The sequence below is a fragment of the Rhinolophus sinicus genome, linkage group LG13 (assembly GCF_036562045.2).
Source record: "Rhinolophus sinicus isolate RSC01 linkage group LG13, ASM3656204v1, whole genome shotgun sequence".
NCBI classification, from domain to species: domain Eukaryota; kingdom Metazoa; phylum Chordata; class Mammalia; order Chiroptera; family Rhinolophidae; genus Rhinolophus; species Rhinolophus sinicus.
The window spans coordinates 15,188,139-15,207,818 of NC_133762.1; the positions used below are offsets into that span (position 1 = coordinate 15,188,139).

Consider the following 19,680-nt stretch of genomic DNA (forward strand, 5'->3'; position numbering starts at 1 on the left):
CTCCCCCAGCACCCACTCACCCGATGTGTCCTGTGGTGTCGTTACCTGCGGCACGTCTCATCTCGCTAGCACACTGGGAGCTCTGAGGTGGGCTGCATGGCCAGAGGCATGAAAACGCTCAAAGCCTCAGTCTAATGTGCACACGAGGCAGTCTGGCCCGAGGCAGCTTCCTGGGCACACGCCGTGTGTACGGGGCACAGGCTTCTGTGCCAGCACTTAACCACCTGTCTGCCCCAGAGTTCTGCTCTGAGCCTTCTCATCTCCCGTTCCTGCCCGTTGCCCCCACCCCATACATACTTGGCACAAAGTGTCTTGAGTTCTGTCGAGGGCATTCCTGGCAGTTGGCTTCCCAAGCTGTGCTTGAGACTTTGGTGGTGGGACTCGTCCCGGGGCCATGTGTCACCTGTTACTGTTCCTGGACCTGCTGCCTTGACAAGCCTTCCTGAGCCTGGGCTGCTGGTCAGCAGGGCCTTCGGGCTCAGCAAAGCTTGCTCCTGGGGCCACCCAAACAGCCTCTCTCCCCCAGAGGCCCACACATGCGCCACCAACCAGTTCCAGGCTGTGGGCCCTGAAGAGAAAGGGGACGTGGGTCCTCTCTCCCCTGGCTGGGCCTCCCCCGCCCCAGGAGGTGTGTGCTTTGTGAGTCGGTGGGCTGGCTCATCTGATGTGCTCCCTGCTTCCCTTTGCAGGGCACCTCCAGGCCCACGCGGTCGCAGAGCACAGCTCAGCTCGTGCAGCCCTCAGGGGGCCTACAGGCCTCCGTCATCTCCAGCGTCGTGCTGATGAAGGGCCAGGCCAAGGTAAGGAAGGGCCATCGCCAGCATGAGCTCCTGAGTGGCACCAGGTCTGAGGCGCTGTCGTGTGGAAGGAGGGAGGGAGGAAGACAGGCTGGTGAGGCCGGCTCCAGGGACAGATGCTGAGATGCATTTGTGGAAGCAGGAGCGGGGCACCATACGTGGGCCATCCTCCCTGTGTCTCCATCCTCCTCTCTCCTGGGAGCTCAGCAGAGAGATGCTGGGAAGACAGGTGAGAAATGCTGAGGTTATCCTTCCCCTCGTCACAGGGAGTGACTGTGTCCGGTGCTGGCTTTCGCCAAAAGGCCCCACTTTCTGGTCAGTGAATCACAATGCATGTTTTCCCCCTTGAATTGAGGGAGACGTATTTATAAAGCAGTTGACTTTTATACTGTCTGCCTTGGTCAGAAGAAGGCCGAGTAGGGAAGGGCAGCCGACTCCTGCACAGATGACGCTGGTGGCTTTTGTGCACGTTCTGCAAATACACACGTGCTGCTGGGCAGATGGAGCTGCCTCCCGGGGCAGAGGCCAGAGCCGGGCGATGGGTTCAGAAGGAGGCAGGCCTGCCGCTGTCCACGGCCCTCACCTGGTGGTGACTGGGACGCGCAGTAGGGTGAGGCGGGGCTGAGTTCAGGAGAGGAAGGAGAAGCAGGGCTGCAGGGATCCACAGTGCTTGAGGGAGAGTCAAATCGGAGCAAACAAACAACAAAACAAGCAGAGAGCAAACCCAGGCATTGTGCTGCATGAAGGGCCTGGGAGGTCACAGGACGTGCCCGAGGTCACTGGGTTCGTGAGCAGCCGACCCAAGACCTTCTGAGCCCTGGGCCTTGTTCCGACCCCCGTGCGTCCTGCCTCACCAGGGCAGTGAGAGTTTGGGTCTAGAGCAATTCTTACAGCCAGGACCAAGCCAGGGGCCCAGGAAGGAGCGCTGTAGCCGCTCCCACCTCTCCTCTTCCTCCGCCTGTACCACTGCTGCGCCCACCATTCCTCCGTCCTGGGACACACACCACCCCGGAGACGCTCAGCACAGTCCGTGCTCATAGCGTCCCGGTTCCCGTGGCAGCTTGGAGCTGCTGCCTGCCCTGCCCTCTGTGGTACACGGGAGATGCACGTAATGGGCTCTGAGCAGCCACTCAGCTAAGAGCGGTGGTGCTGTCACTGTGGCCGCCACCACTGGGAGGGGCCTTTCTGTGAGCCAAGCTGCTGAGCACTACCTGCCACGCTTGCAAGTGGTACCCAAAGGCCCAGTCTCCAGCTGGCACTCGGACTTTCATGCCACAGCTCTTGTCTCCAGAGCACGTCTCAGAGGCCGACACTGACAGACAGACAGACAGGGGCATTCGCTGCCTTCAGGGGCGCAGAGTCTAGGAAGGTTTTCGTGGAGACCCACGCTGTGCCCGGTGGGAAGTAGGGGCCCCTCAGTCATCGGCGGGTAAAGCAGCCGTGCAGGCCTCCTTTGCTGGTCTCCGGTAGGCCCAGGTCTGCCCAGGTCTGCAGGGGTGCCACCTCCCTCCTTCCCTCCGGCCACCTCCTGCCTCAGCCATCACTCACACTTGTCCTCGCAGAGCCACCTGCTGACGCCATGACCATGAGCTCCTGGGAGTAGGGGGAGGGCACTGCACTGCAGTGGGGTCCTGGAGAAGGGGGCGGGTGGGGAGTGCGGCAGTGGGCAGGGGGAGCGATGCCTCTTCCCTGGGAAGCAGGTGCTGTTACTGTTGTTGTAGTTGGTGCTTGAGTTCCTGGCGCTGGGCATGTTCGTTCACGTTCCAGCACAGCCCTGTGAGATAGATGATATGAGCGTCCTTTTGCACGACGGTCATGTGAGGCGCAGAGACAGGAAGTGCCTGCCAGCACTGCCAGTTAGAGGGCTGGGGGCTCCACCACCCCGGGTCCCTCTGTGGACGGAGCATCGGACTCCTGTAAAAGCTCCATGTGGGCACGTTTCCCACCCTTTAGGCCCCGAGGCCTGTGAGACCAAAGCCGCCTGGCTCCTCCCTGAGTCCTTGCTCAGGCCGGGCAGTACGGCCCAGTGGGCAGAGCAGGGCGCTGGGCCTGACCTTCGCCTCCCTCCCCAGGGCCTGGGCTTCAGCATCGTCGGGGGAAAGGACAGCATCTACGGCCCCATTGGGATCTATGTGAAGACCATCTTTGCGGGGGGAGCAGCGGCCGCCGACGGCCGGCTACAGGAAGGTGCGTGCGTTACCCAGTCCTTTCTAGATGGGGGCGTGCGAGGCTGGGGACACAGGCCACGTAGACTCCGGGCTCTGCAGGCCGTGTTGGCGTGTTTGCACACGTAGTCCCGTCCCCATGCCAGATGCCAGCTGCGACAAAAGACAGAAGCATCCTGTGCCCACTGTCACCTTCTCCTTCCTTTTCAAGGTCCCCTCTCGGTTCCTGGCTGCCTGCATGCCCCTTGCCCCCCCAGGCCCCCAACCATAGGGGAGCCTGGCCCAGTGCATCTAATAAGTTGGGTAATGACTCTCTGTGGCCTACTGCGTACTAGGCTCTGGGAGCATAGAGATTTATCAGATATGGCCCCTCTGGTGAGGGACCGTGGCCTGCCCAGCTGCCATCCTCCCCTCCTGCCCACCCGACTCCTGCCAACTGCGTCCTCTCAACTTTCGGGAGGGAGCCCTGGTCGGTCGCGCTGGGCAACTGAGGTGCCTCCTGAGTACCCGCCCTCTTGTCCTTGCCTGGAGGGGCTGGGTGGCCCCATGTCGTTGGGCCGTGGCCTTGGTTCCAAGTAGGCAGTGGAGCTCAGGGTCGGGCAGTCAGAGCGGAGGGCAGCCCTGCAGCCCCGCACGCAGGGCCACGTCCCAGCCTCCCCCGCTGCGTCAGGCCGGGTCCCGCCTGTGCTGGGAGCCGCACCAGCTTTGCTCACCTGACCTGTTTAGCGTCAGATCTGCCAGTTGTCACACAGCTCACACGCGAAGAATGGAGTTTATGTCTCCAAGTGGTTGAAATAGTCTTGTGACACTTGAAAACTAAATGAAATTCGCATTCCAGGCTCCATCGGAAGCTTTCCTGGGACACACGCTCATTCATTCCCTCCTGTCTGGTTGCTTTGGGGCTACAGGCGCTGCCGAGTAGTTGGAACAGAGCACGTGGCCTGCAAAGCCTGCAGAGAGAGTGCCACCTCTCACATTATGCGGGGTGGTGCATGTGGATCCCGTGCGGGCAGCGGGAGCCGTGGACGGTTTTGTCCTGTGGGCAGGAGCTGAGATTCGGGAAGCAGAGTGAGGGAGAGGTGGGTCAGTCCATGCCAGAGGCTGCGGTGAGAGCTGGGCCCCAGCTCCTAGGGCCTGTCTTGAGGAGCAGCCCAGGGAAGAGGAAGGTGCCAATGGGACAAGTGACAGCCTCCTTGCAGGTGGCAAGTGAAAGGCAGGTCAGAGAAAGCGTGAAGGTTTCTGCTTGTAGTAAACCTCAGAAAGATGGTGTGTCAGGTCGAGTCAGAGGCGAGGGAGGGGGCAGAGGACAGAAGCAAAGGGATGGGGTGTGTGGGTTTATTAAACATGTTCAGTTACAGTTGACATTCAGTGTTATTTTGGTTTCAGGTGTGCCGCGTAGTGATGAGATGTTTGTGTAACTTACGAGGTGATCCCCTGTAAGTCTGGTCCCCACCTGGCACCACACACAGTTGTTACAGTGTCACTGACCACACGCCTGTGCTGTACTTCACATCCCGTGACGGTTCTGTAACCGCCCATTTCTGCTGCTTCATCCCTTCACCTTGTCACTCAGCTCTCCAGCCCCTCCCCTCTGGCAACCACGAGTCTGTTCTCTTATCTATGAGTCTGTTTCTGTTTTGTTTGTTCATTTATTTTGTTTTTTAGGTTCTAAATATAGGGGAAGCCTTAGGGTATTTGTCTTTATCAGTCTGATTTATTTTACTGAGCATAATACTCTCTAGGTCCATCCACGTTGTCATGAATGGCAGGTTTTTGTATCTTTTTGTGGCTAATCCTTTGCTGTGTGTATGGACCACCTCCTCTTTATCCATCTGTCTATTGATGGACACCTAGGTTGCTTCCACATCTTGGCTATTGTAAGTAATGCTGCAGTGAACCTATCTTTTCGAATTAGTGTTTTACGTTTCTTCAGCTAAATACCCAGGAGTGGAATTGCTGGGTCATAAGGTAGTTCTAATTTTAATTTTGGGGGGAACCTCCCCAGTGTTTTCCACAGTGGCTGCACCAATCTGCAATCCCAGCAACAGTGCACGAGGGTTCCCTTTTCTCCGCATCCACGCCAGCACTTGTTGTTTGTTGATTTATTGATGAGCCATTCTGACTGGGGTTATCTCATTGTGGTTTTTATTTGCATTTCTCTGATGATCAGTGACGTTGAGCATTTTTTCATATATCTGTTGGCCATCTCTGTGTTCTCTTTGGAAATAGGTCTATTCGGGTCTTCTGTCCATTTTTTAATTGGGTTGTTTTTTTTTTGTGTGTTGAGTTGTTTGAATTCTTTATATATTTTGGATATTAACCCCTTATCGGATGTATCATTGGTGAATGTCTTCTCCCATTCAGTAGGTTGTCTTTTTGTTTTGTGGATGATTTCCTTCACCGTGTAAAACCTTTTTAGTTCGATGTGGTCCCACTTGTTTATTCTTTTGTTTCCCTTCAGCGAGGAGATATGTCAGAAAAAATATTACTAAGAGCAATGTCAGAGAGTTTACTACTCATGTTTTTTTCTAGGAGTTTTATGATTTCAGGTTTTATATTTAAGCCTTTAATCCAGTTTGAGTTTATTCTTATATATGGGGTAACAAAATGGTCCAGTTTCACCTTTTTCAGTGTATCTGTCTAGTTTCCCTAAGACCAGTTATTGAAGAGACTGTCTTTACCCCAGTGTATATTCTTGCCTCCTGTGTCATAGATTAAATGACCACATAGGTGTGGGTTTATTCTCGGCTCTCTATTCTGTCCCATTGATCTCTGTGTCTGTTTTTCTGCCCGTACCATGCTGTTTTGATGACTATAGCCTTGTAGTATAGTTTGAAATCAGGTAGCGTGACACCTCCAGCTTTGTTCTTCTTTCTCAGGATGGCTTTGGCTATTCGGGGTCTTTTGTTTCATGTTAATTTTGAAATCGTTTGTTCTAGTTCTGTGGCAAATGCCATTGTTACTTTGATTGCATCGAATCTGTAGATTGCTTTGGGTATAATGTGGACTTGTGTCATTACAGAAAGAATAAAGTGAAAGAGGAGAACAGTCCACGAGATAGTGGCCAGAATTGTTTCAGGACACGAAACTTAGCACATTACAATGAAACTGCAGACTGTCAAAGGTGAAGAAAAAAATCTTAGAACAACCAGAGAAAAAGGATGTTGGGTCTTACTCAGGTGACAGCCGTTCTCACCAGTAACAGTCAGGTCAGAAGTCCATTGAAAACCAGTGTTTGCATCTTAATTGCCCAGGACAGTGCTGGATATAGAGAAAGTGCCCCTTGTTCGTGTATTGAATCAGTTGGAAGGGAGAAAGTGGTCTGTGGATACAGAAATGACTGTTGTGTTAGGTGCAGTGTTGTGAAGAAATGAGTTGGAGTAAAAAGATCCGAGTCCCAGTTCTTGCCCTCCTCTGAGCTCACTTTCCTCTTCTGTAAAAGGAGGCCACGGCTGCATTCGGAGCACCCAGAATTGGCCCTGGGGTTACAGCGTCTGACGAGCAGAAGCCCGTCCTCAGGGAACTGCTGTCCCAGACGCGGCGACACTGCCGCTGGTCATTGGTTCCCATCCAGGGCGAGGAGTGGATGACGGGCAGCTACAGGGTGCCAGGGGAGTGCCAGGAAAGGCAGCAGGGACTGAAAGATGGGCAACGCTGGGTGAAGAAGGCAGAAGGACGATTTCGTTGAGAAAAATGGCACAGAAGCAGACATTTAGCTGCAGAGACCCCTGGGCTAAGGCAGGCTGTGCTGTGTCAGGAAACGGCTCATGGGAGCAAGTGGAGTGAGGGAAGCAGGTGAAGCCAAGAGGTGGACAGGGACCGGGTCGGCCCACGTGTGCCAGCTAAGAACCTAGATCTCCTCCCGGAAGCTGGGAGGTGGCAGAGAAGGCCCGTGCCTCCGCCCCATCTGCTTCTGGTGGGGCGGGGGGCACTGAGCAAGACATGTGCTCATGGTGCTCTGCGCATGTGCAGACGCTGGGCAGCTGGCGAGACTAGAGTTCAAGGTGGTGGTGGTCCCCACAGGTGATGAAATCCTGGAACTCAACGGTGAATCAATGGCGGGACTGACACATCAGGATGCTTTGCAGAAGTTCAAGGTGAGCATGGTGTCAGGATATGGCCCACGGGTGGGTCCTCAGGCAGAGGAACCAAGGTCCCAGCATCACCCTCCTTCATTCCCAGCAACAAACACAACCTGTAAAACCACAAGACAGCGACACACAGGGACGCCTCCTGTGCAGCACCCAGGTGGTGCTGGTGTTGACTCAGTGTAGGAACAGCCCTGACGCAGATGCTGCAGGAGCCACCGCGCTGGGACAGGGGGCGGTGCCAACTGCTTCAGGTGTATACATGTGTGTTAGAGTCTGTGCGTGTTTACACAGATAGATTTACAAATTGGTTTTAAGTTTTAAAGGCACTTTGCAGTGTCCATGTAGTTAAAGACTCGAAGGTGTCTGTATACACGTATGTTGTCGTGTGTGTAATATGTCATATCTATGTATCTACTGCAGTTTATAATCTGTGTATATGCGCACTGACTTCACACACATACACAGAGACATCACACACACACTGACACAAACTGACATCACACTCACGCACACTGACATCACACGCGCCTGCAGACACGCGTGGTCCCTCGCCCTGAGCCACCCTGGAATGCTTCAGCACGCACTTTCCTTCCAGCAAGCCAAAAAGGGGCTTCTGACCCTCACGGTGAGAACGCGTCTGACGGCCCCCCACTGCCTGAGCAGCCACTTGTCACCTCCGCTGTGCCGCTCCCTGAGCTCCAGCACCTGCGTCTCCAGGGACAGCAGCTGCTTCGTCGGGGCACAGCCCGTGGCACCCGCCAGCACGGCCAAGCCCAGCTACAGAGTCATGGTGGAGGTGTCCCTGAGGAAAGGTAGGAGCCTTTCGGGGGCCCCGCCGCCCCTCGCAGGCTTCCCTCACAGGAACCGGCCAGCGCAGCTCAGTGACGTCTCTGAGCAGATTGTGGGCCCTCGCTTAGCGGAAGGCCCCGGGCTCTGTTTGTAGCAGCCCAGGCGGTATGCCGTCCGAATCCGGTCCGTGCGTTCTGGTTTAGGAGCCACAGAACGCAGAGCAAACAAACCACACACACACAACTACACACAGTGCCCCGCCCTCCCGGCCTTTGTGTGCTTGACTTTAACACCCATAGAAAGTGGAGGCCACTGTTGTCTGGCCCCTTAACGGGTCTCGCCGTTTACGTCCTTGGCCCACAGCAGCCGTCACGTCTGTAAAGACAGAAACGAGGTCCTGTCGCCCCATTGTTCAGGACCGTCGGTGTAGGACAGGCCCTGCCCGCCAGCGCCACACAAGCCGACCTCCGCCTCCGCCTGTGGCTCTGGCGGCCGGTGTGCCCGCCACGTGGCATGCCGCTTCTCCCTGTTGGGCTTCCGGGGCTGCGCGCCCCATCTCCGTGTCCCTACTTCCTTGGCATTCCAACCTTAGCCTGTGTTTTGTCCTTGGAGGGCGGAAGTGGCCATCCTGCTGTGTCCCAGCACATTCCCTGCTCCTTCTCTGCCTGCTGCCAGCAGTCCCGGACACCCTCCCTCCCTGGTGCTTCCCCTCTCGCCTGGACCCCTGCTGCTGACGGGGGCCTACGTTTCCTGCGGGCGGGCGGGCTGAGTGCCAGGGTGAGTGGGCACCGTGTGAGTCACACCCCTGTTCCGCCCCCAGAGGCCGGCGTCGGGCTGGGCATCGGCCTGTGCAGCGTCCCCTACCTGCAGTGCGTCTCGGGCATCTTCGTGCACACGCTGTCCCCGGGATCTGTGGCGCATCTGGACGGACGACTCCGGTATGTCCCTGTTCCTGGTCCCCAGCAGATGGGAGGGATTGAGAGTGGTCCAGCTGAGGCTGAGGGCCTGCTCCCCTCAGCGTGGTCCTCGGTCCAGAGGCATGGGGACCCCTGGGGGTGGCAGCAGCGGAATGCGAGGCGAATGAGAACCTGTGTGACAGGCCCGGTGCCGACTGAGAGGCCCTGCCTCAGAGAACACCAGGACGAAACAGCAAACGTGAAGGAGTCACACTTGAGTTCAGATTTGGCGTATGTGGGGTGAGGAGTGACGTCAGAGGGCTATCCAGAGCTTACCTGTGTCCTGTGTGTAGAGAAAGAAGCTCACTGGCCTGAAGAAAACAGTGTCAGGCCTTCCAGAGACACTGCTTCAGAAGTAACTTCCAAGAAAAGTACAAATCTAAATTTTCCTTCCAATCAGTGGTCTGAACTTGGTGGCAACAGTTTTTCCTGGTTCAGCCTGCTACAAAGTTCATGCTTGCCCGGCACCCATACTCAGTGTGTCTCCTCTCGTGTAAGCTGTCTTCATCTGTCTTCATCTGTCTGTCCTCTCACTGGGTTTGGGTTCTGCTCCGTCAGCAGAGCTTCCCCAGGTTTGTAAAGGGTTTCCTGTAATTGCAATGAAAGGCAAACCTGTGGGAACAGAGCGCTGAGGGAGCTTCTGAGCTGTGCAGGGGGCTGGGCTCTTGTCACCGGGGGCGTAAGTGTGGACTCCGTGATTGTTTCAGTCAGTCCTGCCCCCCAGACCTGCCTCTGGGTAGAGGTTGTTCTGGAAGCTTCTGCTTTCCTTGGCATCTGGTGTTATACGGTCGTGGTGTTCAGTTACATCAGTGGAAATGAGCACTTGCATTTCAAAGGCGAAGGGGGACCAACTGAACAGAAATGCAGACTGGGGGACAGTGCGATCAGCGTGAGGACACCCGGTAACCAGTGAGGCCAGAGGTCGGCAGATGGGCCCGCAGCTGTTTTCTTAAATAGCATTTTATTGGAGCACAGCCACTGTCCCATGTTTTCCGTGGCTGGGTGCTCACGCTACATGGTGGTCGAGTTGTTGTGACAGGTGGGGCGGCCCCAAGGCCTAAAGTATTTACTATTTGGCCTTTCCCGAAGGACTTGTTTGCTCCCTAAGCGAGGTCTTATTATCGAGATGATCATTTTACCCTCTGTGCCTTCGTTTGCTCGTCTATGAAGCAAGGGGCTTGGGCCGTGTAAATCTTCCATGTGTCGACGCAACGCCAACTTTTCCGTCTCCGTGTTTTCTGTTCAGTAACTCGCTTTCCTCCTCACAAGAGTGGACTTCACCGTCTTCTCCCCTTGTTTCTTTTGGCGAGAACCTCAACTTCTCCTCCCCCCAGTCATTTCTTTTTCACCTTCCGCACATGTCCCACCGTCCTCTGCACCGTTCGTCGTACGTGTGCGAACAGGGAGGCCGCAGGGAGGAAGTGACGGTTACATCCTGGTGAAGAGGGTGCAGCGGCCCTCAGCCTTGCCAGGCGTACTTAGTGGGTAAGGGAGGGAGGCCGCAGACTCCGTGCTGTCACGCTGGGCACTGAGGGTGTGGAAGGTCCCGCTCTGGTCACTCAGCGAGGTGGTGAGCGAGGCGGTGAGCGCTGCCTGTTCCGAGTTTGGCAGCTGACCAGGCACGTGTACTTACAGATGTGGGTTTTAGGTGTCATCCAACGGCCCCGGCGAGAGTGGGCCCTGGGGAAGTGACCGTCCCGGCACCACACTGACTGGCTTGCTCACCACTTCCTGTTCACGGTCTTGCAGGTGTGGTGACGAGATCGTGGAAATCAATGAGTCGCCTGTGCCCTGCATGACGCTGAATGAGGTCCACTCGGTCCTGAGCCACTGTGAGCCCGGCCCCATCCCCATCATCGTGAGCCGGCATCCGGACCCGCAGGTGACATCTGCTTTGGCCATCCTGTCCCCCCAGGCTCACGCACTGTCTCAGAACAGAGACCGGCGCTGGGTGTGGCCCCAAGTGTGTGGTGACAAGGTCGGCAGCACGGGCGACGGCAGTGGCTGGGGCTCTTGTAGTTGGGTGAGTGACAGGCACTAGCGCAGGCAGAGCCCTGCTGGTAGGTGCAGGAGACCCCTCCAGCCACGCGTCCAGCATGTGCCCTGTGCCCTGCGCTAGAGGTGCGTTCGTGGTCCACGGTCCTGCCTGAAGTCCCCGTCTGGCTGGAGAGACCGACATAGAAACAGCCGCAGCCCAGGGCAGTCATTGCTCAGGGAAGGCCAGGGGTTGGAAGGGCGGCTCACAGGACGCAGGTGTCAGGAGAAAGGAAAGGCCTTCCGTGCAGTGGGGACACAGCTCAAAGTCGCGGAGTCCTGATGTCACCGAACCAAATCAGTGGGTTCCTTGCTCATGGTGCTCGGAGAAGCCAGAGTGTAAGGCAGCAGGTTTGTCTGCAGAGAAATATGGTTGGTTTGGTCGCCGAAAGGAGACCGGAGACAAGGCTCAGATCAGTGTCCCCAGGGAAAGCCTTGAAGCGAATTTAAAGACGGGGGTTCAGGAGGGACTGTACGTCATATTCGTTAACCCTAATTCAGGGTCTTTCTTAAAGGGCTCTGGTGACAACAGCAGCACATCTCTGACTTGAGTTCTTTGACTCTCGGTCCCGTGTGCTCCTCTGGGTGCTCTCCACGCGGACTCCAGCCAGCCGGCCTGGGTTTGAGCATTGTTGTCTATTCCAGTCTCCCTAGATCTGCAGGCGTGGTTTCAGCGCAGGGACCTGGCAGAGGGGAGTGGTGGGAGGTTATTCTCTGGGCAGTGAGGTCTGTAGCTGTAGGTGTCATGTGTGGCGTTTCCATTATTTGTGGGCCTGGACTGTGGCGGACAGGCTACTGCGGGTGGGCTCGAGTTTGTCAGTGACAGCGTGACCCAGCACGTAAGAAGGGCAGCAAGGGGCAGCACCCGGGGAGCCACAGCCCCCTCAGCCCTGGGCATGAGAGGGCAGCGGAGCGTGGCTGAGTATTTAGAGCTGGAGGAAGCCTGCATGGTGCCACCACCACCACAGAATGGGGAATGGAGGGGGCGGGTGGTGGCAGTGCCGTAGGAGGCAGCAGAGCCAGTGGGATGGCCCGCAGGACCGGGCAAGGCCGGTGGACAAGCAGATTTCGGGCTGGTAACACTGGTCGGTGGGATCGAGGTTGGGCTGAGGCTTGGGAGCTAAAGCCACGGGCGTAAGGAGATCGCTCTGGGGACCTGATGATAATCGTCAGCACTGTTTTCCCGCATGGGGTGGGGCCAGGCCTGTTTGCCACAGATGCCGCGCGGCCCTCAGCTTAATTGTCCAGCCCCGTGGAGTCCGCATGGGACCCTGGGGCTGAGAGGAGAGGAACGTGCCGTGGTGGAGCTCAGTGGAGAGGCTCGCACTGAACCCATGACTCCCAAACCCCAGCATTAACGGGACAGAGTGTAAAAAAGTTGTTTGTGGCGTGGGCCCCAAAGCCAGCCCAGCCCGCAGTGAGGCCCATAGGAGCGGAGCCAACGCCTTACTTGAGGGGAGAGTGGGCAGCAGGAGAAAGGGCTCTCGTTTCTGAGGGCCTGTCCTTGCCCTGGGTCGCTACGGAGCAGGGTGCGGGGCCAGTGCTGGCTGCAGGGATGGACGGGGCACACACGGAGGCCGCACTGGGACGGACAGCAGAGGCCGGGTCCCAGCTGCTCAGACAAGGCAGCCTGCTCCTAGAGGAAAGGTGGGGCTTGGGCAGCAGCGACCACACGGCCCAGCCCACATCTGGCTTAGCCGCTTCGTTTTGGTGACTTTGGAAATTCATGTAACTCCTCCAAGGCTCAGGTTTCTGGAATATGAAATGGGGGGTAGTCTTCACCTCGGGGCTGCTGCTGGGGGGGAGCTCCCCTTGGCATGCATGGTGCCCCGCACTGTGAGTGATTTCTTTTTCTTTTCTCTTTTTTTTCCTTTAATTTATTGAGGTGACAATTGTCAGTAAAATTACATAGATTTCGTGAGTGGTTTCTTATTGTGTGAAACAACTAAGGTGATGTTTCCCGTGTTCGCCTTTCTTAGGTGGAAGTGCATTCACACTGTGGGGCAGCCCTCACCACTGTCATCGGCCAACGTTTTCATCTTGCAAAACTGAGACTTGGTCCCCATTAAACAACTCCCCCCTCCACACCCTGCCCCGCGTCCATCAGTTATGGAACATTCTGTAACATGTCAGAGAATCCTACAGTATGTGAGCTTTTGTGACTGGGTCGTTTCACTTACCACGATGGCCCTCAGGGTCTTCCATGTGTAGCCAGAGTTCTCTCCTTGTCAGAAACCCAAATTGCATCGGATACCCACGCACCAGTTGCTTCTGCGGTTTGGCGATTGTGAATTATGCTGCCGTGGTCATGGGTGTGCAGCCTTCCCTTCTTTGGGTGTGTGCCCAGACGGCAGACAGTTGCGGCAGCCTGTGGTAGTTACGTTTTCAGTTTTCCGAGGACCTACCTACCAGCCTTTCCCACAGCGGCCGCACTGTTTCCTAGTCTCACCAGCAGGGCACAAGGCTTCCAGTTTCTGCACCTTTATCAATCCTGGCCACTTTTTGCTTTGTCTTGATAGTAGCCATCCTGCTGGGTGCGAGGTGGTGGCTCATTGTGGCTTTGATCTGCATTTATGACCCCAGTCATTAGTGACACCGAGCATGTTTTCATGTGCTTACCGATCATTTGTATGTCTTTTTCGGAGAAATGCCTATTCCAGTCCCTGTTTAGCTCTGTTGAGTTGTCAAGATATTTTTTAAAAACCTCGTGGTCACCTCACTGTGAAGCAAATTGTAATTTCATTGTGTTACGGAAGGAAAAATGGGGGCTCAGATTAAGGACTAAATGTTGTCTAAATGGACACAGTTAGCAGGTGGGTCAAGTGGGACTTGAACAGGAGTGTTTGGCTCCAAGACCCTACCCTTAATGGTGACTGATGGCAGTGATGGTACGTGACAGTGAGATGGCAATGCGGTCATTAGGATGGTGCTGGTGACGGTGACGATGGTGATGTCCCAACAGCACCAAGAACAGAGTAGCTTCCAGGGGTGAACTGTGAAGGGGTCACTTTGTCTGGAGTTAGGAAGGAAAGAAGGAAGGAAGCAGTGGAGAGACGTTTGCAGAGTGGAGATGGGCCACCTTGAGAACCCAGTTAGGGACAGAGTTTGGACGTTACCTAGAAGTTACAAGGGAACCGTTGATGCCCAGGGTATGTCTGCAAATGGAATCTATTTGTTATTTGTGAGACTGTCGGAAGGAAAGAAACCAGAACCCAGGGGCTCGGTTGGGAGCTAGTCCTGGAATCAGAGCCTGACGCAGGGGTTCTGTGGCTTATTTGAGGTGATTGGCATTTTCTAGGTCTCTGAGCAGCAGCTGAAGGACGCGGTGGCCCAGGCCATGGACAGTGTCAAGTTTGGGAAGGAGAGGCATCAGTGGAGTCTGGAAGGTAAGGGAAATAGTGAACTTGAGTTTGAAATATCTTTGCCTTCTTGGAAAGCTTTGAGTTTAGACATTAACTCATGCTGTCCCCCAGTCATCATGGACCATCTTGGTTTATGGACAAGGGTGGAAAGCTGGCACTTCACTAGGGAAATGCGGCTCACATTTCTGTGGGGGAGGCACAGGATTTTACACGCGTGTGAACTGAGATGAGAGACCATACCTTCGTCCAACCCCCTTCAGAGCTGTGCTGGTGGCACAAATGGCTGGGCCTTTCCTGTCTCATCACCAGCAATCACTGAACGTGGGCCGCCCCTTGCGCAAGGTGGCCGTCGGTAACTGGGCCAGTCTCAGGGGGTGGGGGGACAGCCGCAGGCCACCTGCCACTGCACTCCACGTCACTGGGACACCCAGCCCTCTCGATGGCCCAGCAGGTGGGGTGTCCATGGTGTCCATGTCGTGGAGACAGAAATGGTGAAGGCTTTTCCCAAGCAGTCATTCAGTTCCGCAGGGACCGAAGCCGAGTGCTGGGCTCCCTGTGCAGTGAGCTCAGAGGAGCAGCAGACGTGAGCCGGACCGACGGGATGTGCTGTCCTCCCAAGCTCAGGTGTGGGGTTCACTGTGCTTCCCAGCAGGCGTCAGAAGGCTGGAGAGCAGCTGGCACGGGCGGCCAGCCTTGGGCAAGGAGCGGGAGAGGAGCTGGGCCGCCCCGCCCCGCAGGGCTCCGAAGGTCATGACCCGCTCCAGCAGTGACAGCAGCTGCATGTCCACGTCCCCCGGTGGGAGTCCCAGCAGTGGCGGAGAGCAGCAGCCGTCGGCCCTGGAAGCGAGGACACACGGCCTGCCCCTGGGGCAGGAGCCGGGGGTGCTTCCTGCGGCCACGTCCGGGCCCCTGCTCTGTGAGAAGCAGGACGGCCACCCGCCACTGAGACTGAAGAAGTCCTTTGAGATTTTCGTCAGAAAGCCGACATCCTCTAAGCCGAAGCCTCCACCCAGGAAATACTTCAAAAGTGGCACTGACTCGCCTAAGGGTCTGGAGGAGCAAGAGACCGTGCTCTGCCCGTCTGAACACACCTTGCCCACCTGTGGACAGGTAAGGGGTCCCGTGGCCGAGCGCTGTGCATCCAGGACAGGGTTGTGAGCATTGGGCAGAGTGTCCGTGCTGGGGACAGCTTGGTCCTCTGGAGAGGGAAGGGCTGGCCGCCGCGGGGCTTCTGGGTCTCAGGGTGGCTTCTGGGTCTCAGGGTGGCTTCTGTGTGGGTGATTCCGTGGCATCATCAGGAAGGAGGCGGCAGAGCCCCCGGAGGGCAACGTCAGAGGGTTCTGAACACGCACACGCAGGCCTGCTGCCTGCTGGGGGCGCCACGCTCGCGACTGAACTGGGTCAGAGCGTTATTGTCTCGTATGCGATGGGACTCCCGTGAAGGGGCCGAACTGGCCTCTATTTGTTTCTCAGGTACCTTTTCCTCCCCACTTCTTCAGACGTGGAGCTGGGGGAACCCAGGCTGTCCCAGCCTCCGTTTCCATGTGTGTTCACTGTGTGTTCCTGTCCTGTGACTGCCCGTCCATGTCGCCCCTTTGGGACCTCGGTGTACGTCCCCTGTAGCCCCTCCCACGGAGCAGAGGGCAGGCTGACAGGTGGGCCGGTAGCTGCTACACATTAGGTTCAGCATGTCATGTGAACTGTCACACTGAAGCCCCACAAACACGGCAAGCAAGGGTGACCTGAGCAGCTGGTCCCCAGCAGGCCGGTGGCAACGCCCTGTAACAGTGTGTAAGGAGGGTGAGAGTTGGGCACAGACGGTAAGAATGCCCGGGGTGGCGCCTGCGGGAGGCCCTGAGCGTGAGGTGAGCTGTAGAGGAAGGACTTTGTGAGACGCTGCCTGGCTGTGGAGAAGCCACGCGTGGCAGCTGTGGCTGTTGGTGCTAAGTCAGCATTTGGCTGAGATTGTCTTTTCCACTTTCTTATTTTTCAACTTTTCTTTGTCAGTTCTTTTAGTGATGTCTGTCAGAAACAGTACAAAGCTGGGTGCTGAGTGTTGTCTTTATTATCTTTTCTCACTCAATGTAAAAGCCTTTTATCTGAGATCAATGACCTTAGATTTCTGATTACTGGTTTTGTGGAGTCAATGCTACCAACTTACTTTTATGCTTTTTAAATGCACTGTTTTCTTATTTGTTCCCTTTACTGCCCTTCATTCTCTCTGTGTGTCTGTTTTCCATAGCAGTTTGGAAATTTTTGAATCTTTATTTCTTGTCTTCCAATTGTTTCTCTCATTGACACACAGGCACGACACACACCGTCCCAATGACGATGTGTCAGACGGAGGGCGGCACAGAATCCCCATAGTCCCCCCTCCAGCCCAACACCCAGCGTGCTCCCCTTCTGGTCACCTCTCTACCCCCACAACACGCAACATAGTCCCCTGACTGGTCCCACGATGCCCCACCTGCCTCCCCTCCAGCCCCCCTCCTGCCCCCAAACCCAAAAGAAAGAAGCAGACACAGGTTTGTTTGGTTTATTACAGTGACAAGTGCGCTGTGAGTGGGGTCTCAGTGCACCTGCCCACAGGAGCGTCCTTTCCTGCAGGCAGACGTCGCCCTCCATCAGAGGTCATCCGCACCGGGGTACTGGACCCCCGAATCTTGCCTTCTAGCACCCCTCTCCCCATCCTTAGAATCCACATGAATGAAAAGCATGGCTTCCCAGCATTTCGTCCTGTTCTCCCCTTCTAGGCCCATATTCCCCCGACTGGTCCCCCAACACACTTCTTCCCCTTCTAGCGTCCCCACTGACCTCCCCTCAACTCCCACAGCACCCAGTTTGCCTCTCCTTCTAGTCCCCACAGCACCCAACCTGCCTCCTCTTTCAGCCCCCCAGCCTCCTCCTCCCCCGAAACCTAGAACAGAAAAACAAGCACTGACGGACCCGGACACAGGTTTCCTAGGTTGATTACACTGACCTGTGTGGTGTGTGTGAGGGGATTGAATGTACCCGCCCCCAGGACCCCCTTTCTCCTGCAGTGCAGACGACACCCCCCACAATCCTCCTTACCCTGACACCGCACCCCCAAACATTGCCTTAGAGCACCCTACCCCACCCCCACTAATAAGCACACACCAATGCACTGAGCAAAAAGCCAGACTTCTAGGCCTTCTGTTCCTGCTCTGCCCCCATAGTGCCCCCTCTAGTCCCCTGAAACCCGACTTGCCTCCCCTTCTAGCCCCCACTCTATTCCACCAAAACCCAACAGAGAACAACTAGTATTTTTCCATGAGCGCCATGCAGAGTGCCGCTCACAGCACAGGTGCCTGTCTGCGGCCTCCTGGTAGGACTCGCAGAAGCACCTGTATACGCCCTGGCGCTGGTTGCAGAGTCGTTACACTGTGGGGGACAGCAGTGTGCGTCCCCGGAGAAGCTGGACAGCACACCCCTTCCTGGCATTCCCCTCATGAGACGACGTCATCACCACCCTCTGTCTCCACCCCAAACCAGCTTAAATCACTGATCACAAAACCCTCCGTCAGCCACACCGCAACTCACACGTCTCCTCAGACGTCAGGAAGCTGCACAGGACCCACTGCCCAACAGTCACCCACGGACTGACGTCGCTGTTTCTGACGTCGCTGCTGTCCCCAGCGGACTCGCTGTGAACAGTCTGACAGCCCCTTTCCAAGGGTTACATACCACCTCCCACCATAAAGGAACCCATCAGCAAACCCAAAACTACAGCCATTCTGATTACAGAATGTTTATGCAAATCAGTCTCCCAGTTTCCAATAATAAAATCCACTCTAGTATCCAACCGAAAAGGCCTAGTCAAGTTGTACTTTTTTCATTACATTAACCCTAACCCGAATTACATTTAGTTTCCACAAGTAATCTTTGCAATCACAACACCAGTATAACTATGTGTGAACAAGTAACCACTCCAGTGAAGGAGCAACTTCTTTACTGACAAATCCCAAACTAACCCAATCTCCTAACCTGTTCAATACAACTTCCCCCTCCTCTTTTCAGCATGCGTAGAGTTAACACAACTTCTGTGGGAAACCAGACAGAAACGCTCCCAGGACATTTGCTTGGAAACTCAAACCTCCGGATATTGTTCACTGGCCACAGTGGTTGTACACCAGACTACTGGCACCTCCCTTCACCCTCCCCAAAAAGAAACAAAACAAAACAAAACAAAATACCATCAAATCTAAAAAAGATCCATCAAAATTCATCACAACTCCACAAACCCTCAACTGGCAGTCAACCCAAGTGGCCCGTACATTGCTGAGGATTTTGAAGAAAACCCTATACAACTGACCGCAAAACTGCTCCTACAGTAGCTGTGCTCGGTGCTCTTACCTAGTCCTGGAGTCTGTCCATTACCAGCGACACGAGACAACAGCGTTGGACCAGCAGCTCATTCACTGACCGGTGGCTCCATCACCTCTCTCCTCACGGTGAAACTTCAGGTCCCTCGGGAGTCTGCCCAGCCCTGCAAATCCGAGCACGACTTTCCTCGCGAGACAGCACACAGCAGGCACTGTCACTGCTCTCTTCTGTAAGCCACATCAGCAGGGACGTAAGTCACCACTGAATGAGGCACCATTTTTGTGCCCATTGCTACTTGGGGACGAGGCCTACCTACGGTTCGGATTTCACACATTTGCAGAAACCTGGCGCATCACCACGACCTTACTGTTTACTGGGACAGCAATGGCACTTACAGGTCACGTGCTGCCACCAGGTCACATCTGAGGACCAGCAGCCCTTACACACCTCCTCTCGGCAATCTGTCCCTCACGTCCAACCTGGCTTTATGCAGTGAATTTGAGGAGGATTCTCGGCCTGCTTCCTTTCTCCTTCCTCTCATCAGCTCAGCTCTGGTACCACGGCCTCTCCTCTTCCTTCAGGACACGGGAACCAACGCCCCCACAGGGGTTCCATCAGGCCACACACAATTCCGTTCCCCGCAACTGCACAATCCAGGGTGTGCCAGGCCTCTTACTCCTGACTCAAACGTGACTAATATTACCCTGTTGTCACCCAACCGCTGAGGAGACCCAGAAGACTCCACCCCCGCCAGCCCCCTAATGACGCCCCCCCACCCCACCCCCACACACACACAGCTGCACGTGCCTCTCTCAGCCTGTGCCGTCCGACCGTCCACTCCACATCCACACAGGTCAGCATCACCGGGAGGAATACAGTCATTGATGGCTCAGGACGCAGCTGGGACCTCCAGTCACGTGAGTGTGCGATGACGGGGGCGCCGGCCACCATCCCATAACCACAAGTACAGTTCAGTCCGTGGTTACAGGACGTAATGAAGATGCAGGCCATGTGTACGTCATGCTCCCGTGTGCTGGCCCACACCAGTGACCAGCTGAGCGAGCCCCACCACTACCCCCCCCCCGTGAAACCCGATACACTGCATAATTGTTAACTTCTTGCCAAGCCAACAAACAACGTCA

General features: G+C 55.8%; 1 protein-coding gene across 7 annotated transcripts in view; it reads left to right on the forward strand.

Moving 5' to 3' along the window:
• The window catches only part of IL16 (interleukin 16), an 87,673-nt gene that overhangs the window by 59,742 nt on the left and 8,251 nt on the right, over positions 1-19,680 (forward strand). For 4 of the 7 annotated variants that reach the window (XM_019743499.2, XM_019743503.2, XM_019743502.2 and 1 more), the window contains 8 exons: positions 690-800; positions 2,870-2,984; positions 6,986-7,059; positions 7,649-7,865; positions 8,663-8,780; positions 10,548-10,680; positions 14,131-14,218; positions 14,844-15,304. In XM_019743499.2, the coding sequence (XP_019599058.2) occupies positions 690-800; positions 2,870-2,984; positions 6,986-7,059; positions 7,649-7,865; positions 8,663-8,780; positions 10,548-10,680; positions 14,131-14,218; positions 14,844-15,304 (1,317 nt within the window). Of the gene's footprint in view, positions 1-689; positions 801-2,869; positions 2,985-6,985; positions 7,060-7,648; positions 7,866-8,662; positions 8,781-10,547; positions 10,681-14,130; positions 14,219-14,843; positions 15,305-19,336; positions 19,456-19,680 lie in introns of those variants that run through there. The other 3 variants (XM_019743500.2, XM_074317683.1, XM_019743507.2) reach the window with 3 other exon arrangements.